General features: G+C 40.2%; 1 protein-coding gene across 2 annotated transcripts; it reads left to right on the plus strand.

Moving 5' to 3' along the window:
- The first annotated feature begins 293 nt into the window (after window positions 1–293).
- On the plus strand, window positions 294–20,582 carry gnas (GNAS complex locus). 2 transcript variants are annotated; one of them, XM_079226789.1, is made up of 12 exons: window positions 294–599; window positions 5,301–5,373; window positions 9,402–9,456; window positions 9,554–9,712; window positions 13,807–13,904; window positions 16,988–17,042; window positions 17,533–17,606; window positions 17,785–17,843; window positions 17,943–18,063; window positions 19,279–19,409; window positions 19,777–19,844; window positions 20,330–20,582. In XM_079226789.1, the coding sequence occupies exons 1-12, from the start codon at window positions 461–463 to the stop codon at window positions 20,474–20,476; spliced, it is 1,179 nt and encodes a 392-aa protein (XP_079082915.1). In that variant the 5' UTR covers window positions 294–460; the 3' UTR covers window positions 20,477–20,582. The 2 variants fall into 2 exon arrangements, with proteins under 2 accessions (XP_079082915.1, XP_079082916.1); XM_079226790.1 differs by having other exon boundaries at window positions 9,554–9,673.
- The last annotated feature ends 4,089 nt before the right edge of the window (window positions 20,583–24,671 follow it).

Raw genomic sequence — 24,671 nt, forward strand, 5'->3', positions numbered from 1 at the left:
CGTTTGAGGTGAAAGCCGGATTTTTTGGTGTGTTAACGCACGTTGTGGATTACAATTGTTAACGTGACACAGTTGACGGAGTGGGGAGGGGTGGGAAACGAAACACACACACCCAAAAAAACTACAGTGCACGTGAAGGAGGAACAGCTCGAGCAGGATTCAGCTAACTGAGAAGGCGGCCTCGGTGTCGTCAGCCACGGTATCCTGCTCTTTCTCTGACAGCAGAATACGCGTTATGGACACATAATTTCTCCAGTGCTGCACCGCGGACGGGGTCTGGAGCAGGCCGGGGACGCTACACGGGCTACATGTGGGTGGCATTGCTACCAAAATCCGCATGTCAAACGAGGGAACTAGTTTAGTTTATTTATTTAGTTGTCTTTCTACATAAACCCCCTCCACCTCCACTTCTTCTTCCACCTCCTCCTCCCCTGGACCCCCTTTTTTTTCTTGCGGGAAGATGGGTTGTTTGGGCAACAGTAAGACTGAAGACCAGAGAAATGAGGAGAAGGCACAAAGAGAAGCAAACAAAAAGATAGAAAAGCAGCTCCAGAAAGACAAACAGATATACAGAGCGACACACAGACTACTACTTTTAGGTGAGTTGGATTGTCATTTTGTTCTCTATGCTCGCTGCTTTACAGGCAAGCTCTCTGTCTGCACAGTTTGAGGCCTCCCGCCTCCCTGCATAACCTTCTGGGATGTTGTTTTGGGAAACATTGTCAACAGTGTGACTTTGCCATTGCATAAGGCTAAAAAATGCAGCTCTGTGCCGGGTTTTCAGCATGTTGCTGTCAAATTAGCAGTCTACCATTACCAGCAACAAAACATGCTGAGGCCCAGTCAATAGGTTAATGTGTGTGTGTGTGTGTGTGTGTGTGTGTGTGTGTGTGTGTGTGTGTGTGAATATATATATATATATATATATATATATATATATATATATATATATATATATAATTATAGTAAGTAGGGTGAACTGCTGTCATGGGAGAAACAACTACTTGCATCAATACTCACTCTTGAGTTCATTGTCATTTATATATATACATGTTAAACAGAACATATATCATCAGCTGTATGAGTCTAGGACTACATGGCATGCTGTGCAGTTCATTATTGGTTTTGCATGTCGGTCTGAAAATGTAAAACTAACACTAGTTTAACAATACCTGCCAGCTACAGAGTGTAGCACAGTGTCTGATGAGAAAACCTACCCAATGTAGCAGTGGACACGTATGAGAATGAACATGTGATTGTGTGTCAGAAAGTGAACTGCAGGTGGGCTGGGTTACTTAAGAGACAAGTAAGAGTGTCTGCCATGCTCCTTTCTGCTCCCTCCTCATATGTCCATTCGCAGCAGGCTTTACCGCTTCTGAGAAGCCGTGGTGTTCTTTGTCAAAATCATAATATTTGATTACCGAGATGCCAGCGAGGGTGCGTATTGTCCGGCACGCCTGTATTTTATGTTGGGGAGGAAGTTGTGGTGACTTAAAGGTAAGCAGAAGGACAGGACCCACATCACAACCAAAACAAAGATGGCTGCCGTAAAGTTAGTCGTCTTTCATTTATATCATCTACCGGGTTGACTTTATCACAGACCTGTGGACCTGCAGGCTGCTATTTGGGATTCTGTTTGAATGACGTGTTAACATGGCAAATGAAGCACAAACGAGTCACTCAATTCAAACCTGGTGCAGCTGAAAACAACTGAATGCTTTGTTAGTATCCATGTTGGGAACAGATATGTAGCGCAATCTATATTCTAACCATTGAGAACGTAGCAATCGGAATTGTCTAAAACCACAACGTGATCAGTTGCTGTGGCGTCAATCTGCAAGTTAATTGCAGTTGGCACACACACATTGTGGCCATCTATTTGCAGAGCAAACCTTATAGTGTGTCTGTCCACCTTGTTGATCATTGGATTATGTTGCTCATCAAAATTGTAACTAGAACTACACTGGTTATTGGATTACAAAGATCACCTAATTCAAGTGTTAATACATTTCTGGCTCATGTTCGTAAAGTTTGCTTCACTTCAAAGAGTGACTCCTCCAAAAGGAGTGATGGCACAAAGTATGTGGTGTATTGAGAGCTAGCAGTTATTGTAAGGCCCATCTTGACAAAGTAACATCTGTACATACTACAGTCTATATACTGAAGATATGACGACCTTCAGGTTTAATTATTTTCCCCAAAAGCCATATACTGGTTTCCATCTTTTAAACATATATATTTTTTTACTCAATCACACTCATCGAAACTTTTTATGAGCAATACAAGTGACCTTGTTTTTGTAAAATCATTGCAAGTAGTTTAATTGACAGTGTGATTCTAACACAATATCGCCCTAAAGCAAAGCATCCTGTCCGCACAAAGTTCTGCAAATGGTTGTTAAATTGTAATTTAACTGGCTGTAAATGTAAAAATGTTCACGCAAATTTGAGTTGATCAGAGTTTATTACTTTTATCTGACGTATTGCACTGTTTACATGTGTCAGCTTCAGTGGTAACTTGATATGTGTTTCCATGTCTCCTGGTTCAGAAAAGACAAATTAATCAGATATGTTCAGGGAATTTTGTCATTAAGGTTATAGATCCTTCAGCACGGACCAGATCCACAAGCTGCGTGTCCTAATGATGATGTTTCATAACTTCTCTTGTGAAATAAACTATATTGAGAGTACTGGTAGATAATAGTATCCTCCCTGACGTCTGTACCTAGTCTGTATCATGATGGGAGAGAAATACACACAGTTTTGGACTTTTAATTTAGGTTATTTATGCAGTTTTAAAAAAAAACTTTACTGATGTGTTTTTAAACTTTCAGTAGCCGGTTGGATGCACCAATCTTCCAGCTTTTTGAAAGTTTTACATCTGCCGATGGTTTGCTGTAATCCAGCTAAACTTCTCAAATTCATCAATGTTTAAAGCTGTCTTAACAAACAGCTGGACAACAACTTTGCACTGATATAAAAAAGTATTTGAAATGCTAAATCTGGAAGTATCTTTTAAGATACTTCCAGATCATAGATTTAGCCTTTCAAATACTTTGAGGTTCTATCAATATAGAGACAAATAATCTGACAAAGCATTGAAGACCAACTATTGTGTTTACTCTTTTTAATGCTTTGTTCTATCGACACACTTCTGGTACTCAAAAAGATTTCGGTTCAATACCGCACTCGATTGAGTTTTGTGTTTTTAGATTTTTTTTAAAATGAATAAAAATGCAACCCAAAATGGTTTCTCCTCGAAAACAAGAGGGACAAGCTCCACTATTGTTCTTCACTATATCGTGTCACTATCGGTATTATGTAGGTGCTATAGGTATTTTTGCAAGATGCGGTAGCATTACTTCTTCATCTTGTAGTGCGGGAAAAGACAGCGAGGTGGGAGAAGAAGAAGAGCGCTGACATCATTGACATGAGGTCATCACTTAGCTTTGAGAGCATGATGTTTTGAGTTTATGGTATGTGCTGTAGCTTGCTGAGCCACCAAAAGGCCTGAGTCCCAGACTCCTCTGACTGGTCTGATAATGTGCCAGACAACCACAAATGTGTCTGGTAGGTGGGAAGCGTCGGCCATTTAAAAATAAACTGTTGCAAACCGTTGTCTTATTGTCAGTCAAGATGCCTGACAATAAGATTGTTAATAGATGGCTGTTATTTGGAAATTCTCTTTGCTTTTACCAAACAGCATAGTTGTACTGATTGGTGTCCATTTTTCCAAGAAAGGTCAAATTTAACCAAAAATGGAGTCTCTTTTCTGAAATCTCACTCCTACGTCTTCATATCAAATCTTAATATTGGAAGAATATTCTCAGCTATAATCCTGTTTTCACAGGGTTGTTGGAAAAAGGTGTTGGTACATGCATTTACCAATACTAAAGTCACCGAGATCTCGTCCCAGCTCGTCTGTGTGGAACCTTAGTCGCACGTTGAAGCCGAACTGTTTAAATTATTTATTTAATAGCTAAACATGGCCAATATTGTCTTAAATGGAAATGAAAGAAATGTATTTTATTTATTGCTTAATTTAACAGATAGTGACACTGTACATTTAATAAACATGGCTGTAAATGCATCAGAGAGCCAAGTGGCCATTTTCCATTTGTAGTCCCTGGACTGGTGATGCATACAGTACCTATGAGAGATTTAAACAGTAGAATAGTTTATAAGCATGGAGAACAATAAGAAAAACAATAATGTTTGTAAAATAAATCATAAACCTCACTATCTTCAATTTTAAGAAAAAGACTAAATATTGGCTTGAATAGCTTGTTCGGATTGGTGTAATGGCAGATGGGTGCATTTTTAAACCTCACATACTACTTTTTGTTTTTTACTATACATAAACGGTACAACTTATTTAGATCCCTTGCTCAAATAATTCAATGTTTTTGATTTCAGTGAAAGTTTTGAGTCATTGTTAATCTAACCTTGAATTGTAAAGATAAGGAGATAAAAGAAGAGGCGACCGTTGACTGGAGGAAAACAACATTTCAGGTCTGAGGCGGGAAAGGCATCGGGGCCGTGTGAGCTGCAACTTGTTGATCTTTAAGCTGCTCGTCCTCATGCAGCTGAACATACTGCAGGCGTTGCGTTACAGAACAAGAGCTGCAAGTTTCTTTCTCACACAAGTGCAGGCCATCCTTAGACCGGCAGCTAGCAATGCTAAACTAGCTTGTCTTTCATAATGCCTTTTCAGCAACATTCATAATTTTTGCAATTTACTGTTTGTTGACTGCAAATACCACGGACAATTACAGTGATCACATGTTGCTCACAGGACATAAAGACTTATGATGAGCTCTTTTTATTCTTCACATGCTTTTGAAGGGATATATATTTAAACCCACTTTTCATGGAAAAGTCTAAAGGCAGTCATCATCAGGTCTCAATCTTGTGATTGTGATCACAGTATCAAGTGGAAATATTCCAGTTATTATTTCAGCCGTGACCATGCGGCACTGTCCTTGCCTCTGCTCCCGGTTTTGCCAAATAATGTCAGACATGTGTGAAATCTGCTGTTTGTTCATTGAAAATGTCCTGTTTGGGCAGAGTGTTTTTTTTTTTTTTTTTTTTTTTTAGCCGAAACAGCTTCTGAAAAAAACTTTTAGTGAGCTACAAGTGCTTGCATCCAAATATGGTAAATGGGACTACTGTTCACATATTGTCAAGTGACATTTTAGACAAATGTGTATGGTCTATATCTTAACTGTGTGTGTGTGTGTGTGGTCTTGTTTTACATGTCAACAGATTCCTAATATTTCTTCTTTCATTTCTGTCTCACAGGAGCTGGAGAGTCAGGAAAGAGCACCATAGTGAAACAGATGAGGATCCTTCATGTCAACGGCTTCAATGCAGAGTGAGTTTGATATGAGTCAAGTCTTGATTCTAAAGTAGCCGAACATGAGGAAGTATCCAAAGTCGGTTGCAATATTAATCCATATTGGCCAGCATGCAATAGATTGCATTATACTGATGGCCACCTTTTTTGGAGGAGCCTTTAAAATGCTGGTATGAAGTGTGGACTTCACAGGAATTTGAAATGGATTCAGTCTTAAGGTTTATATGGCTGCTTTAAAAAAAAAAAATCAAACCATACTTGTCAGTCATTATGATATCAATTTAGTTTTCAATAATATGACCAAGTATTTTCCCACCAGAGAAAGACCTGTGTTGACGCATAACCAGTGCTCGTAATTAGTAAAAGACGGTGGGTTAGCCTCGTCAAACAGCAGTGCAGAAATGGAAGTTTGACCCTGAAGAGGAAAACTCAATCCTGGAGTGTTGAAGTTGTGTATTTAATATGCTGTGTCAATGTCGGCCGGCAGAGATGACAGACAGTTGATTGTTTTGACCGAAAGTCACTATTGAGCTAATCCAGCGGCTGTTAGCGGGCTAGCAGCTCTACAAAAGGTCAATACACATGCAATTCTTCTGACCAAGTCAATTCTGTCTAACCTCAGTAAGGAGGAAATAGATATTAAGCTTAAAGTAGAACAGAATATCATGTCTGTACCTGTCAGGAAAATCTGTGCTACAAACCAAAAATACAGTGTTTACAGAGGAATTCTTTTTTTGAAGACACCCAGCTTCTTCCCCTTATTGCCCGAAGTAGACTCTCTCTCCTACTTTTGTGGATATACATTTCCTTAATTTGTCACACAACTCAAGTACAAAAGATTACAATTCTGTTGTCCTACTTTTTCCTGCAATCTTGTGATGGGGTGTTTGCATCTTTGCATGATTAGACAACACTGAGCAATATATCAATTTGTCAATACATGCATAGGTGGAAGGGAGTCCTCGTTAACGAGACACAAAAACACATGCGGTGTCATCACTTCCACTTAGATCTGTGACATTGTTTGGGTTATCTGGTTGTTTTTGTTTGCCAAGCCATATATGGCTGCTTTTGTTTCTTCATACGTAGTAAACTTCCATATACTGTATGTTGCTCCATGTGTATGTGTCAGATGTTGTCCTTTTTTAAGTGTGTTTTTGAAAAATCTTCTTAAAACCAAAACATCAGTCTCCATAAGACGAGCATAGAAACATGTTCTGTTAAACCTGGATCCTAAGGCAGAACATGCATTTACTGGTGTCGGACTGAAAGAGTTTGGGTGAATGGATTGAGTGTTGTGGTAACCTAAAGTTCAGAGCAATTGGCTTGTGACCGGGAGGCTGCTGGTTCCAAGTGCTGGCTCGATTTGAAGAATGAATGACTGACTGCCTCACCTTTCTCTATTCTTCTCAACTATGACTGAGCTGCCCTGAGACGAGGCCTGTAACTGCCAGCCTCATCACTGGAGCTTTTAAGTGGACAACATTAAGGGCTGGGAGCTGTGTGTGCATGGGACTTTTTTATTTATGGCTGGAAAAAGCTCAGATAAACTCCAAAACGGTAAAAAATAAACAAGATGTACCGTAAAACCAAAACAATCAGCTGAAAGATGCTAAACGCTCAACAAAGCTGCGGGGAAATTAAGAACCTGGTGATAATTCTCTGGGTTTGTCCAGTATTATTATCAAGTATAGATTTTATGTGATCGCTTTACCTTTCAAGCCAGTTTTCATATTTGCCCTTTTAGTTTAACATTTGTTGGTTCCAGCTTCTCTAAATTTTTCAATTTTATTATTGTTAAATAAAATAACACAAACATAATATCATTGTAAATTAATTGCCTTTCATTTATTTTCATCTTTAATCCTGAGATGGGCATTATTTTCACAACTTTTTCTCCACATTGTAGAGACTAAATGATCAATTGGTTAACTGAAAATATAATTTGATACATTTATCAATGTGTTTATTGTTTATGCGAACACAATTTAATTCATCATAATATTTTGCAGACTAATCCATTTCATGACGCACTGAATTGTATTCACAGTGATATTAAATTCAATCCCTGTCATCTGCATTCATTCACCTTCATGTACTTTCACCAGACACCATCAATAAAGCAGTTTGTCACGGCTCTCTCACCACACACAAGCATGCAGTCATACTCATGATTGGAGAGTGCACACACACAGACACACAACCATGTGATATTTAATGACTATCAGGTTGAAAAAGTAAACAAGGCCTTCTCAATTTTCCTCCTAACCCAATAATCTCTGTCTTGCCCTCTTTTCACTCTCTTTCTGTTAACATGTGTCAATGAGCGTTACACAACTTCAGAATAAGTCTAATGCGTACAGTACAATTATTTTAGTGAGACTGTGACCACTCACTTTAGTCTGACTCGAGCCTTTCTGTACCAAATTCTGATCTGGAACACATTGTGGATTTTTTTTTTTTTTTTTTAGGTATTCCTTTCTTGTCAAAAGTATAATGGCTAGTAATTAATAAATATAATCATGTCTTGTTTTTTTGTTGATGTTATTGTTGCATCTGCTCTAGAGTAAACATTGTGACAGAAATGTAATTAGTACTATTACAGCAACATAGTAACTTTGTCAAGGAAAGTGTGTGTGTGCCTGTTTATGCATTTGTACATGATTTTGTGTGTATTTTGAGTTGGTGTGACCGAATCCAGTCTGTCCCACGTTAGCAACGCTTGTTGTAAGCTTCACGAAGAGTCTGCGCTACTTGAGCGTCTTTGACTGGAGGTGGCGATATTGACGGGTCTAAACTGCTCCTACGACTGCTTTCCTTCTATGGTCCGGCCATGAAAATCTCCTCTGTGTGGACAATCTGCAGCCTGCTAAACATATGTGGATGCGTTCGTGAGCGAGTAAGAAACAACTTAAAATCTGAACACTCTGATGCAAACATGCCGCTCCAACCTGGACTGTTAGAGCAATGCTGCTCCCCCCCAATAGAGTCGACCTGTTAGATGGCATTGTGAAGTAATCGTGCAGCCTCGGTTTTCAGTAACCAAATTGATGAGTCAAACTAATGAATGAGAATCGCACTGGTGTAAAGAAATTGTTAAACATTGCATGAATTTGGTCGAGTGCAGCAGAGTCCCTTGTGAAAAAACAAAAACTGGCACAGACCAAAGAGGCCCATCTTGCCCTTTGTCACTGACATAGAACTATTGTAAACACAATGCACTGTTGTCCTGGCAGGCTCAAGGTGAAAGATAGACTCACTTGCTCTCTGGTTGCCTTTTAATACAAACACGTCTGTCACAGAGAGTCCAAATGTCTTGTACAAACAGCGATCCTTCACAGCAGACAGACATAATTTCTCCAGCACGCATGCCAATGAAGGTCTGTTTACCCTTCTCAGATCAAAAACAATCCCACTGCAGCTCACTGAAGTGCAACATGTTACTGTAACTTGGAACGCCTTTTTTTTTGGACTTCACTAAAACAATACTTGCTCACTAAACCCTTGTTTGACCAAAACAAGAGCACACCATGTATGATGGCTGGTGATAAACGGCTCTGACCAACTGCAGGATCCCCTCTATTCAACTGACAATCAACGGCATACATATCATGTATTGTAATTTATTCTGGGCTTCTAAAGTTTCATCCCATTATGTCCGTTTTCTTTCTATATTCAAACAGCAATTTTCACAAACGTTTTATCTCATTCAAATAATGTCTGTGATAACTGGAGTTTTCTGTCATGTGTGAACACTTTCTACATGAAACTGTCTGCATAGGAGCTGTGTTTAAAAAAATAAATAAAAATACATGTTAAGGGTGCTCCCCAAACTCCATTTAAGTAAAATACCGTGGCACCCCTGTAATAGTGCTTTAGTTTCTCTGTATCAGGGGACATAGACTAAACGTGCATCATGATCCACAGTGGGTTGTAAGTCTGGCTGTGATGGGCAGTGGATAGCAATGTACCTGTCTGTCTGTCTGTCACTCCTAACTCTGTGTTACTGCTGTACATCAATAATCCCTAAAATTACTTTGTTTCAGAGAGAAGAAGCAGAAAATTCAAGACATCAAGAATAATATTAAAGAGGCTATTGAGGTAAGTGTCTAAAACACCAAAGCAGCACTACATGCTCCTTTCCATCTTCCGTTTTTCTTTCAGCTGTACTAAATTAAATGTACTTTGTTTGTGACAGACCATAGTAACAGCTATGAGCACCCTGGCACCACCGGTGCAGTTGGCGTGCCCACAGAGTCAGTACAGGATCGAATACGTGCTCAACCTCGTCAACCAGAAGGACTTTGAGTTTCCCTCTGTGAGTAGTACACACACACACACACACACACACATGCACGTGTGGATGTCAAACAGCAAAAATAAAACCGTATTGTTTATTATGTGGCCTATGGTTAAACTGTTGGAATTGGAACTACCATGTAGTTATAGTTGTATTTACGGTGCTGACTGTAGTCGTTCATGCATGTAGCTTTGCGATACGAAATTCAAAGTTTTTAAATGAACATTTCAGGTGCACCCATTGTTGTTGTCTCTCCCCCCCCCCCCCAAAAAAAAAGTGGGCTAGTAGCTGAAGTACAGTTGTGGCTGATATACTCCCTTATCAACAGGTGCCGGTATCTCCAGCAGTTTGTCTTTCAGTATCTGTTGGTATAAATAGTCCCAGGTGATAATCCCTTGACACAGGTAGCGAACACTGGTGTTTACTAATCACCTGATGGTTAAAGTCTTTGAGTTTAATATTCTCAGTGGGACATTACTAATTGTCTGAGCTAAGAGACTAAACCTGGAAGTCTGGGAGTCTCAATGTTTATCCACAGCCACCTGCGGGACGAGGCTTAATTCACTTTTCACTTCACTCAAGTCTAGTATGAATATATTTTTTAGCAACGGGAATACATTTACTTTTAACCTCTTGCCACCACGGTACTCTGCACATGTCCATTATGTTTCCATCGCGTTATCTGTCCGCCCAGTGAATGATGACATCTTAAAAATTAACTTAATTATATTAACTTGTGCAATACATGTTTTTAAGTCCATAGACATATTTGCTTATTAATTAGAGATAAATAAAAACATGTTTTCCTGATGATGCTGCAGTTTGTTGAACAACCATATCAGTGTTTTTAAATGTTCAGCCCGTTTATCATAAACCGTATTTTATATCAACATCGTATTTTACATCAACAGTGTGAACCAAGTGTGAATCAATCCAAACTGAGTGTAAACAATCATTGCCCCAAAATGTTGCATATTCAGAAGTCTGGAAAGCTCTCTTGCTGTGGTCGGCAGTAATGTCATGTTGTGATTTGTAGTAAATGAGCTCAAACGCATAAAAACACTGGCCTTGTCCTTCAGTGCTTCGAGGGCACAGAGTTCATGTTAATAGCGTCCATGAGTTATGGGAAGACGAGTATTCTTGACTAGTCTGCTAATTAATGCATTCATCGGCGTAATGACCTAATTAGCGGAAATGCTTGCATTTAATGTATGATTGTGAGTATGGAGGAATCTCGGGCAGCAAAAGCGCCTCTTGTGTCTTTCCAAACCGTCACGGACGACGAAGACCTTCAGCAGACGGTCTGACCAAACCAGAGCCCTCAAATGAGCCCTGCCAGAGTGTCCTTGAGCAAGACACTTGTTGCTTTCCAGCACCAGCGGTTCTGTTTTTAAACCGATGCCGTGTTCTGACCTCCTTGTGGGGATTGATGGAGTCTCATCTCGTATGTGGAAGAGGGAGAGGAAGCAAGGAGGGAGAGCGAATAGCATGACTGATTTATAAAAGAACACTCTGTTTATAAACACATGATGAGTTTGCTGTCATGGAAAAACTGCACAATTACATTTTTTTTATTTTATTTTTACATTCAAGGAACAAGATTTCTCTTGCTTAACGGGTCGTTAACGTTGCAATTAAAGACACAAAGTGAGTGGTCGTGTGAAGCAACTGAGCCAAACAAGGATTTGATTAACTGATTAGTTAATCATCAGAACATTAATTGTTAACTATTGTTTTCAAGTTTTCAGCTTCTGAAATGAGATAACTTGATGCTTTTCTTTGTGTTACTGAAATTACATTTCATTTAGCTGACTCTTTTATCCAAAGCGACTTACAATAAGTGCATTCAACCATGAGTACAAACTCAAAATAACAAGAATCAAGAAAGTACAATTTCTTCAACAAAGTTAAACTACAAAGTGCTATCAGTAAGTGCCATTTAAGTGCTACTACGGTGCTACCTTCCTTTTTCAAGGTATAGTCAAAAAAGATGTGTTTTTAGTTTGCGACGGAAGATGTAGAGACTTTCTGCTGTCCTGATGTCAATGGGGACATCATCCACTGAGAGATGTCTGTCAGACAGGCAGAGATTCGTGCTGCTACCTGTGTTTCCGATTGTGGAAACGAGAGGATCAGTTGGGTGTCATCAGCATAGCTATGGTAGGAAAAGCCATGCGAGCGAATGACGGAGCCGAGAGAAATAAAACCAAAGAATGTGAAGATGTCACCTCAGGCTGTGGGGGATTATAACAACAACACATTTTATAGACTTTGCGATGAATTGGGGAAAATAATTAATACGAAATTAATCAAATGGAAATGATTGTTAGTTTCAAGTATTTGAGATGTTATTAATGATCACAAAGCAAAAGGGGAAAGGGAGGGAAATTAGACCTTTTACATAAATACGTGTTACACAGTTTTGCTTTACAGTGGATGGTTATAATTGACGTTCATTTTCACTTCACTCTTCATAAACGATAGAAAAATATAGCAGGAAAGAAATGTCTTCAAGAAAAGTGAATAAATGTTACTTATGGAAGATAATGATCACATGTATATCCACGGGGATAAAGACGAGGTAGAGGGCAGTGCATGTACGGTGAAGTCACCATCTTCACCAGATTTATTTACCTACATAGTGGCTTTCTATCCTAATTGATTCATAGTAAGTAAGCAGATCGCAGGGTAACATCCTACTCTGCAACACTACGGCTGCTACAATCTGTGAGTTTTCCTCTGCGGGACGCTCTCTTTAACCCTGAAATCATCCTGCGTCCCCAGGAATTCCACTAAGCTGTTGGGAAGCAATCACTTGTTTTCGGTTGTTATTTGGGTTTTCTTGTTTGGTTGGTTGACTTGTTTGACTAACATGCCATAGTTTCAAAGTTTCAAAACCGGATGGCGAAAGTCTAACCTGCTTTTTGATCTACTTTAGAAACTCAGATTCATGTGGAGGTAAATATAATTTATTGTCTGTTGTTTTTTTTGTTTTTTTTTCTTCTTAAATTTAGTCCCTCGACACACACTGTGTGTGTGTGAGAGACTTGGCGTGTATTGGTCTGGTGGTTGTGATGGGGATGTGAGCATCTTTGCAAGGTTAAACCAGAAAATCGAACCTAAGGCAAACCAGAGTGTATGACCCAGCGCGTGACTTCACAACACTGAGTTGTTTGTGTGTGTGGAGGGGACTGTGACACTGTTAATTTATCTGGTTGTCTTTTCTGCATTACTAAACATGGGATAGCAGGAAAAAAATCATCACACATAGCTAATTGATCTATTTCATTATAGTTGTACATAATTGACATAAATGTGTGTATACGAGCAAGACAGACGGGCGTCTGTGTATTCCCACGCTGAAACAAAAAGAGTTTCCTGTGTTTGACCTGAATTCCTGAGACCTGAGTTTGTGGGCGCATCAGCTGTACACATGCAGCACCCACTGCTGAGTCCTTCTAGTTGGCCTGCACTATATCTGTATCGGCTTTGCTTTTTTCTAGTTTTGTACTATAGTTTAAGACCAAGCTCATATTCAGACCAAACACTTGCGCCTGCGTAAATGACAAAGGAAGTAAAGGTTTTGGCACCACTACACTAAATATGTACAAGAGCTCCCTTTTTTATTTCTATTGTAAAAATGTCTCCTATGAATTCTGTGGTGCTAATGACATTATGTGGCACACACTGTATTAATCGGCAGTTCACAAGCGTGCAAAACCGCGAGGGGGGAACCGTACCGATCACGGATCAACAGTGGTCTGTTACACCACTAATATAGTGGGGTGTGTGTCACCCTCCACCACTATTTACCTCTACAGACATGTACACGGGCATCTCCTAGGCACAACGTACACTATATGTGGTGTCAACAGAAAGGCCTTTGCGCCCGGTGCCCACAGACACACAAGCCCGTCCTCCTTTCTTTCTTCGAGCTGTCGTATTCAGTGTAAGATGCTCAGTAAATGATGCAGTATGTCGGTTAGTTGACCCTATTTAATCTAAACTATGAAATTGAACATTGCCATGAGATGAAACCGAGTGTTTTTGACCAGTGCATCAGATGTCAGCTTGCAAAAGCTTTATCCTGTTCAGCAGCAACAATGAATGTTACGCGTCCTGTCACTCATGTATTTCTGTTTCCTCCTCAGGAGTTTTACGACCATGCCAAGACACTGTGGCAGGATGAGGGGGTCAGGGCATGCTTCGAGAGATCCAATGAGTACCAGCTGATCGACTGTGCACAATAGTAAGTAGCCGCTACATGCTAACGTGATCTCTATACTGAGGTACCAGTTTTAGGTACACAGTACCATGGATTACTGTGAACAAAGCGACTGCGATGTGCTCTATCAATCAGACTGATTTATTTCATTTCAGGCTCGGTGGTGAGCCTCCAGTATAAAACATTTGACAGTTTCTGTGCTAGTTGTTATTGCCGTTACTGCAATAAACGTGTTCTTCTTCTCTCCTCCCGATGCAACGTAATCAAAAGGAGAAGTCGTTATACAGATTGGATGGGATACCACAAACTTGCCTGACGTAAGCTTTAGACAGCTTTACAGTAATGTTTTGTGTATCTCACAAAATACCTTCTTAGAAGTACACAGTTCCTGTACAGTCAAAAGTGCTCTTCAGTAACATCTAGTGGCAGCTACAGGACACCACCACAAGCGTTGTGCCCATTAGGTAACATCAGAGATGGGACTCGGGCCTCCATGTGTACCGAGCAAATGTTATTATGTTATTTTACAGTGGAAATTAATTCAAGTCAGCTTGTTCACTGGAGAAACATTAGCAACATCCCTGCTTGTTCTACCATTATTTTACTCAAGCCAGTTTGCATCAGTCGATATATATTTTTTTTTTACGTTTTTATCAGTGGAAGCGTAGAGAAATCTCAGAAAATGCTCAAAGCCGAGCAGCTCTATTATGTGAAGCAGCCACTAAATTGTTTCTGTATTGATGTACATATTCAACATCTCAGACTTAATTAATGTCAGATCCAGTTTCAAATATGTGTAGTTGACGGTATGTTGTTCGCTGTGATTGTCTCAGCCCAACGCTGCCACCTGTCTTCAGGATTTCTTACTTGCAGTCACCTCTGCTTAAGCATCTGTCACCCTGTGTAATCTCCAAAACATAACCGTTCTCATTGTCAAAGTCTAAATGATTCAATGGGTGTTTCATTGCACAAGGGCACCTCAGAGCTTTGAGTTGACGGTCTAGTTCTCATTTCAAAGGCAAGTAAAAACACTTGATGATGGTGGAATAGTTTTCATGGAACAGCAGCAGTTTGCAGTGTTTGGGAGCAAACATGGCCGAGGCTGAGTCATCTGCAGATCAGACTATGTTTAAAGGAGCAGAGGGGGTGATGTGTGTGGAGGATCCCGTCGCTGCTCAGCTGTGGACTGCGAGCCTGCAGCCTGAACAGCTTTTTACTAGTAAATCTGTTAAATTAACTGTAAATCGGTGAATAAAAATGTTTGGCACTTTATGTTGGTGTTTTTTCAAGTTTACATGTTGAGAAACTCTCCCCCTCATGTGGTTGAGATGGTACAGTCCAGTCTTTTGTTCCCTCCCTTCTCTCGCTCACACATCAGGCATAAAAGAAAAAACTCAAGCTCATCCTTTTCTTGCTTTCTTTTTCTCCCAAGTCTTCCTTTTCTCAAACTGTCTGTCTGTCTTCTCTCTGGATCCAGTCCAGACGCACTAGATTGGGAGCTGATAGACTATTAATAGTGCCTGCGGTTGGGTCTCCTTGGTAACCGTGTTGGAGGCCAGGGCGCTGGGGAGCTATTTTAGAAATCTGCTCTGTAATGTCACAGACGGCACTACGCTTTCATTCTGTCCTCCTCCTCCTCCTCTCTGTCTGTCTTCCCTCCTTTCACATTCACGCTCATCTCACCTTTCACGTGCACTTCTTTAGAGGCATCTTTCTCTCTCTCTCATTGAGTTTTCACTTTGTTTTTCAGTAATCTCACAGATTTCCTGAGATTCTCGCCCTTTTGTTAGATGGCATGTTAATTTCCTTTCCCTGTGCCCTAGTTTACCTGTGACGCTTAAAAAACAGCACTGGGAAACTTAACCCAAGTCCATAGCTTCATGAAACCATTTAAACTTTAAGACCCAGGCGCTATATTATTGGAATTATATTTGTATTTGATGAGATGACGTTACATTGCACAAGTCAAGATTATTTTGACCAGTCTGTGAAGTTTTTAAGGACATTAAACAGTGCATTTGGAAATAGTGCTTAAGTTGGAGAGTCCATCTTTCACTGACAATTTGTATTTTATCCTTTTGACAGGGTTTGAAAAGGGGTTACCACAATTAGGGATGATCACGCTTCAATGTTTTGGTCGTGTCTGGAGTTTGGACTGTTTACAAACGTTTTGTCTGTCGAACACTGCACGGTGTCGGTTGAACCGATCAAAGCCCATTGTAGCAATTCACCAGCTTTGTATAATCCATCGTCCCTGTAGATTTCCGATCGGTTGTATTTTATATTGATGGATCATATGAAGTTCAGAAGTCCTTTTTGAAAGTGAAGATGTTTGTGTGATCCTGAAGGGTTTCTTGGGAATGCCCGTCCACATGATATTTAGTGCTTTCCATGAGATTTGAAATCATGGCAGATGCTGCAGGTGGCCGACCATCAACCACTTAATAGCTGCAATAAAACACATGAAAAAACGCATGAAAGTAATATTAGTGGCACACACATGAAGTTTTTCGACTTAGCTTGTGTAGAAGAGCTTGGATTTTGTCTTTTGCATGGCAGACTTAAAACTTCAAATGAGCATGATTTATTGATTTTACTTCCCTCCTGATCACCTGTAGGTTTGTGTATTCTATTCTGGCACACGAGCTGATGCATTTTGACATGCTGGATGAGTGTTATAGTGTTTTCCCTGTATTGAATGAGCAGGGAGGATGCCTCTCTTGAAGGTCACCCAACAATCCAAACACAATGTCATTTATGTTGGTTTCAATGCAAAGTCTCGGTCACATTGTCCGAACGTTGTGTTGAAGGGCCTTTCTGTGCCACGTTGAAAACAACTGTTGTACTTCATATAATATGCCAGCTGAGATTTATGAGTGAACTATCTATATAACCTTTAACTTTATTTTTTTAAATTTTAAATGGTGGAACCGACTGTTAAAGAGATGATGCTCGCTGCAGAAAAGTGCTCCCGTCATGTTTGGAGTTTAAACTGTTCTTTTAGTGGTTTGATACTGATTGTGGTGCCTGAGTACATCTGTACAAGTCTTCAGTAATACTATCCCCATATCAGTGTTTTTACAGTTGTTTTTCCTCTTTCTCCTCAGCTTTCTAGACAAGATTGACATTGTGAAACGGAGTGACTACACTCCAACAGATCAGGTGCGTGAATCTCACAAAGTTTATATATTCTACACTTAAATATGTGTGTATATATTATTTTCCCACAGAGGTATTTCAAAAGGAAGAAAGTTTAAAAGTCTTATATCGGTCATTAATAAACTGTCTGTTACAGTTTGACATCCCTGATAACAGTGTTGTGTCTAGTGGTGCGCTTTCTGGTTCCATTTTTGACCTGAAGTAGAGCAGCGTAGCTTCTTTACATTGTTGTTTTCACTTTTTAATTTGACATATTTTTCTCACCCATCAAAGATAGATCTTATGTAGTCTTTTAACCCAAGTTGCATTATACAGGTGTAGTAGTAGGGGCAGGAAATATATAAACATCTTCAGTCCCAGTTTCTGAGTTTTCACCCAGCTTACAAAATAACTTGTTCCCCATTTGCTGTGTAATCATTACAAATCCTGCAGAATATCTTTATGATCTTAAGAACCTTTTTGTTACATTTTCTGTTTTTGTTTTTTTTACCAGGATTTGCTGCGTTGCAGAGTTCTGACTTCAGGCATCTTTGAGACAAGATTCCAAGTGGACAAAGTGAATTTCCAGTGAGTAAAAACACTTAAAGGACAGGGCAGTGAAATAACATTATATATTACAATGTCCTACATAGCTTTAGTAATAATCATGTGCAAATGACTCATGAGGATGAAATTCTAAGTTACAGTTCCTCCACATGATGGCAGTATTTGACCCGTTAGCACCAATGTCTCTTGTTTTACACAGTATGTTTGACGTTGGCGGTCAAAGAGACGAACGCAGGAAATGGATTCAGTGCTTTAACGGTAACTTGTGTTTATTTTTTTGCTTCCACTCACTTCACTCAGCTCGTGTCTTTTTCTGTCCCGGTGTCTGATTTATTTCTGTCCCTCTCTTGTCCTCAGATGTGACGGCCATCATCTTCGTGGTGGCCAGTAGCAGTTACAACATGGTGATCAGAGAGGACAATCAGACCAACCGTTTACAGGAGGCCCTCAACCTCTTCAAGAACATCTGGAACAACAGGTGAAGAGACACGGATATTATAATTATATTTCTCCAGTCAGTAAAACTACATTGAAAATGAGAGAAAAATGTCAAAAATGGAAAATCTTGTGCTGACCTGGAAAGTTATTTCAACATTGTCCTATCGTCCTTTAACCTAGATTGAACTAGACTGTCATCTGAAAGGGCTACGCTCTATGTTCAGGATCATATTAACCTTCCAATGGTAGTTTATGGATGAGAGTCGGACTAGACTGCTCTCAGTCATGTTGTGTGAACGCACCACCAAGTCACATGGTAGCATAAGCAGGTTGACTGACGTTCACACGCAGGTTAGACTGTTACATTGGTTAGCATGTTTGATTCAGCTGCTACAGGAAACTCACTTGCCAGCTTTTTTTGTCTTCAAAGGTTTGTGGTTCAACTCGAGAGCGATGGTTTCAAATGGTCTCAGGCATTGTTGAGCGAGTCTGATAATAATTAACAGGAAACTGGCCACAAAACAATGAATGGGAGCCAAACGCACCAGCTAAATACCTGCTAACAATAAATACTGTGATAGCATTGTCACGGTAAAATGGACCAGTGTTTTACCTTTTGCAGTGGAAGCTCACTGTGGGTGTGATTCGCCTCTTTAAAACTTCATTTAATATCACTAGTAAAGGGGTTAAAGTGTAGTAAACTGATATGGGTCAGGGACAGTTAATAAGCCGATACAAACCAAACGCTACTCGTAATCTCTCAGCATGTAAGAGGTTATTTCATAGATTAGTTATAACCATAGTATACACATCTTTTTTAAATCAGATTTCCCACATAAAGGAACATATTAGAGGACATTGTGATCCCTGTCGGTCATTCCAGCTCGATCGTCACTGGAAATGTGAAGCCTGTAAAAGATACCAAGATCTTTGGCAGCGTGACACGATCACTGAGTTTAATGCCCCTGGTTAAAAGGTATTTTTTCCCAGCACTGAGCCCAAACGTTTCAAATGTATTACGTCCGTTATGTTGCAGTTTCACTTGTGGAAATCTTCGGAACCATTAAGTCTTTACAGGAAACGACAATTTGTTCTGTAGTTGGGATCCAGCCAGTATTTTCAAGGAAGTATCTAATGTCATCTGCAGATATACACTGACTAACTTATTTATTTATTTTTGTGCCTCTGATCATGCTCGGACCCAGTTTTATTGTTCAATGTGTGATGTTGATTCATGGTGTTTTGCTCTCCTCAGGTGGCTGCGGACCATTTCTGTCATCTTGTTCCTCAACAAACAGGACCTGTTAGCAGAGAAGGTGCTGGCAGGGAAGTCCAAAATCGAGGAATACTTTCCTGAATTTGCTCGCTACACCACACCTGACGATGGTGAGCATTTGTCTCCACCTCTCAGCAACACTGTCTATATTAGTAGCTGCGCAAATACAGCTGGCACTTTTCAACTTGTAAATATCTCCTTTGGAAACTGCTTCTTCATTTTAGGAAATCATCTTGTTGTTTGTAAAGTAGGGTGACCAGACCAAACTGCACCTGTATGTCAAGGATTTTTACAATGACGTGGAATATAACTTAGTTCCTCAACTTGTTACATAATTAGTGACATCATAATGTATTCCTGATTACCAATGAAAGCCCAGAAACGCCATCCTGGTTGTTGTATGATTCATATTCTCCACATGAAAAGAGTGCATATCATAGGAAATGTGGTTTAATTCGCCTCTCCCTCCTCTTCCAGCGACCCCAGAGCCTGGAGAAGATCCACGTGTTACAAGGGCAAAGTACTTCATAAGAGATGAATTCCTGGTAAGCTCCCGTAAATTGCCCCACTGCGGGACCAATAAAAGATTATCTTATAGGCACAGGTTTGATTTTGTGTCGATTTTTTTCTTATTGATAACAAATCCCAACCATAAACAGATCACACTAACACATATTGTTTGTTTGCTTATTTTTCTCTGCCATGCACATCCATTGTTTTTCAAATTTAAGTGTATCCCACATACACGGATCTCCTGCTGTAAATACTCACTGGAGCACCAAATGTGTATCAATCCGCAGCGGAAAATAATCCCAGACAAATGCTCCGTTTGCTTAAAGCAACATTGCCCAGCTGTTTGTCAAAATGTGTTGACAAACAAATATAGAATAATTTTATTGGCTGAATATGGCATGAATGTGTTTGCTTTGCATCAACTCTGTCTGTCAATTGTCTCAACAGTCAATGGTTGTCAATTGGTTGTAATGTACATATAGAAATAGTTTCTCACTTTTCCTTTCTCCGTCTCCAGAGGATCAGCACAGCGAGCGGGGACGGGAGGCACTACTGTTACCCCCACTTCACCTGCGCCGTCGACACAGAAAACATCCGCCGTGTCTTCAACGACTGTCGAGACATCATTCAGCGGATGCACCTGCGACAGTACGAGCTGTTGTGATGGGAGATAAAAAGAAGAAGAAAAGTATTCGGCCAAAAACACATGAACTGGACTATGGAAAAAAAAAAAACCTGAGTCTCTGAACTCCCCTCTTCCACAGAAGTGTGTGAGCTCTTGTGAAGGAACGGGGGGGGGGGGGGCCAAAACATACACACACACTTAAACACACCCTCAACCCAGAACTTCCCCTGATGCAAGCTCCCCATCTGCAGTAGACTGAGCTAGTTTGATGGAAGGCTTTTAGGGGTTAACACATGAACGGACTCTGATCTCCACCTTCAGCCATACTCCCAGCTCCACAGCGCTCAACATCATATATCGTCCCCACACACACGTTCCCCTCACATTTCTAGAGACGCAGATCGGCCCAGTCCGGACAGTTTGTACTGCAGTGCGGAGGGTTTGAGCCACGGTTGAGAACGTGAGTTCCCTCTTGTTGAGGTCGGAATGAAAACTGAGCGAGCGACTACTTCAGTGCAATTCGGAAAATGGATAACCGTTGAATTATTGCGAATAGAGAACGAACGTAACAGATCAGCTGAAAAATGTATCGAAGAAAAAAACTAAAGCACTGTGCTCAGAACTTGACTCAAATCGTGAACACCAATCCTTCCTATCGCTTACACACATAATTTCAACCACAGGATCTGCTCGCACAAAGAAATGTATCACACCTGCTTTTAACTGGACTGCACAACCGGTTGGTTCCGGATATGAACTGATCAGTGCTGGTTGAGCCGTCGGCTGATTATTATTATTTTTTTCTTTCCCGGCGCAGTGCTTAGAGATTAAACGGACTGAGCGACTGCGCCGCTGAGCCCCGAGGAGCAGCGTTACCACAGACTAAACGGACCTGGGGTGTGTTGGGATCAGTTGGGCCGCAGAGGCGGGGGGCGGAGGTTTACAGGAACGGGACAGCGCCAACTCCGATGTGAATCCCTGATGGAGTCTAGACACAATTGACAGATGACAATGACGGTCCCTCGACTTCGCCACACATCTGTTTGGCCGCCTGACTTTGTCTTGCTGGTAGTGGAGCAAAATGTGAGGAGGAAACATTGAGTTAAAAACAAAAAGAAACACACAAAAAAATATCAACTTTTATGGAGCTTAACTGACGGAGGGCAGAAAGCATCCTTCTACAGTACAGTACCATATAAGTTAAAGAGAGCTCTCATCTTGTCATGATTGACCCTGTTTTACTGTCCACAGCTGTTTTTGTCTGTGTAGACTTTGTGCCATTGTGCCCTGTGTGCTCTCTTTCTTTATCTTTACTCTCTCTCCTTTTTCTTTTTTTCCTCCTTCACTCCCCCTCTTCCTGACCACCACCTTTCCATTTGCACTTCTACCTTCCTGGCAGTGCTCTTTTGAAGAGAAAACAAAATATAAGGATTCTGAAATATTAAAAAAAAAAAAAAAAAAAATGAATATGACTACAACAAACGAGACACTAATGTTTTTTTGTTTTTCTGTTATTTTTATACTCGTGTGGTCAAACAGCCTGCTCGCACCGCCCTGCCATCCCCTCCCCCTGCCTTCCTTCCATCTTTCTTCTTCTCACCATCTTCCTCCCTGACCTCTTGCTCCTTTGTATGTCCGTCTTTACATTACTGCTGAACTATTATTCTTGTACAGACTGTAAAATGTATTATTTTGTACAACTTTATTGAGAAAAAAAAAGACTTTTAGAAGATCCCTGTGCCTTGATCACGACTGTACGTGTGTAATGAGCTAAAGTGGGTGTCATACTTGCGCTGTATAGCTTGGCCAATCCCCTCCTAACTCCCACCCTCCCTCTCCTCTTTCTCTCTTTCTTTATCCCTCTCGCTCTTTATCTCTCTCTCTCTCTCTCTCTCTCTCTCTATCTCTCCTCGGTGATGGAGGACAACCATTCGTAGCTTTTGTAGTTTTTTCTTTTTCTCTCCCATACCCTCCCATTCTCTCTTTATGATTTAAATGTCTATTTTTGAATCCATATACCCCAAAAAGATAAATATATGAAATGTATATGGGTTTTAAAAAAAGTATTTTATTAGAATCAAATGAACCTTGACAAATTGTACACTTGATAGTGTGCGTATTGCTATAACTTAAATGCTTTCAACTGAAGTTGTGTTCAGGTTTCTTTTGTTGTCTTTCAGTTGACATCTGCGAAGGACATTCTGATGGGTTAAAGAGGAGATGACAGATGCAAAATATTGCTTGTTTCTACACAAATTGTATTCTTTTGCAAAAAAAAAAAAAAAAGGCCAGAAGAAAATGACAAAAAAAGAATTCCATTTCAGTTAATTTTTGATGCACTGCAGAGGCGGCCTGTACAGTATTAGCATCTCTCTTCTTTCAGAGCCCTGGTCCTCATTTAATGTGTACAACAAATATGGGTCTCTACTTTCTGAACCGAAGCTCTAAGAAATAAAGATTGTTTTTTTTTGGTGCAGACAGCAACAGGTCTGATGAAGTATGTAAACACACTCACAGAAACAGGCCACATTACTCTCTACTTTCGCACATGAACCTTGTCACTACATTTTTATCAGCCCGAAGTGTTGTTGTAAATCCACGCTAGAGGAAGTGAAGTTTCCTGTTCGTTTTCCAGTCATTTCCTCTTCAGATTTGCAGAATATGTATTGGGACGACCATGAAGATTGCTAAACCCAGTTTCTGACAGGACGGCCTTTTGGTTTTGAAGCTCAACGATGTGGTAATTCAGGTTGAAAATTAAATAACGAAGTTGCCCCCGATAAAAGTGTGAGTTGTGAGCATCTTTGCAAGGTGTGGCGGGTAAAATAAGTATTGAGTGCGTCACCAGTTTTCTCAGTAAATAGATTTCTAAAGGTTCTATTGACATGAAATGTTCACCAGATGCGTGTTACAACACAAGTAATCCATGTATACAAATAAAACCAAAATATAAGTTCAGAAATTAAGTTATGTGTAATAAAATGCAATGACATGGTGGGGGAAGTATTGAACACGCTGACTGAAATTTATTTAATACTTGGTACAAAAGTCTTTGTTGGTTCAAGACTCCTGTGTGGAGAAAGTAGTCGCATGCATTGCTTGGATGTGATTTTGGCTCATTTTTCCTCACAATCTTCAAATCTTGACGCGTCCGTGGGCCTCTTGTATGAACTCTGATCTTTAGCTCTTTCCATAGGTTTTCGCTTGGATTCAAGTCGGTAGCTTTATTTTCCTTCTCAGAGTTACCTTTGGCCATGTGTTTGGGCTCATTGTCTTGCTGAGATGTCCAACCTTGTTTCATCTTCAGCATCCTGGTAGATGGCAGCAGATTTTTATTAAGAATGTCTCGGTACATTATTCCATTCATCCTTCCTTCAATGATAGCAAGCTTGCCAGGGTTGTCTGCTGAACAACAGCCCCACCTCCATGATGCTCCCACCTGCAAACTTCACTGCTGGTCTGGTGTTTTTGGGTTGATGTGCAGTGCCATTTGCCCTCCAAATATGGTGTAGTATGGCATCCAAAGAGTTCCATGGTGCTCTCATCTGACCAGACTATATTCTCCCAGTATTCCACAGGCTTGTCTAAATGTTGTGCAGCAAACTTTAAACCAGCTTCAACTTGCTTTTTCTTCAGCAGTGGAGTCTTGGTGGTGAGCGTGGATACAGGCCACAGTGGTTGATGCATTACTTATTGTTTTCTTTGAAACAATTTTACCTGCTAATTCCAGGTCTTTCTGAAGCTCTCCACAAGTGGTTATTGGCTCTTAGACAACTTTTCTGATAATTATTTTCACTCCTCAGTTAGAAATCTTGCGAGGGTCACCTGGTCGTTGCTGGTTTACGGGGAAATTATGTTCTTTCCACTTCCAGATTATAGCCCCAACAGTTGTCACTGAAGTGTTCAGAAGTTTTAGAAATCAGTACGTTTACAACAATAAGGTTGAAATCCAATAGAAAATCTATGGAAAGAGCTAAAGATCAGAGTTCATACAAGAGGCCCATGGAAGCTTCAAGATTTATTAAAGTTTGTGTGGAAGAATTTCCCAAAATCACATCTGAGCAATGCATGAGACTAGTTTCTCATACAGGACCCGTCTTGAAGCCGTCGTTACCAACAAAGGCTTTTGTACCAAGTATTGAATACATTTCAGTCAGCGTGTTCAATACTTTTCCCTCTGTCTGTGTATTTATTATTATACTTTTTTTAAATGTTTTTGCCAGTAAGAAATGAA

This window comes from Taurulus bubalis, assembly GCF_910589615.1.
Source record: "Taurulus bubalis genome assembly, chromosome: 11".
Taxonomy (NCBI): Eukaryota; Metazoa; Chordata; class Actinopteri; order Perciformes; family Cottidae; genus Taurulus; species Taurulus bubalis.

Bases quoted from the DNA above. Each gene is read 5' to 3' on its own strand.
- gnas (XM_079226789.1), top strand. From the start codon at position 461: ATGGGTTGTTTGGGCAACAGTAAGACTGAAGACCAGAGAAATGAGGAG. The intron at 9,713-13,806 runs GTGTGGATGTCA...TTTCCTCCTCAG, and splicing joins ACACACACACACACATGCAC to GAGTTTTACGACCATGCCAA. The intron at 19,410-19,776 runs GTGAGCATTTGT...CTCCTCTTCCAG, and splicing joins CTACACCACACCTGACGATG to CGACCCCAGAGCCTGGAGAA.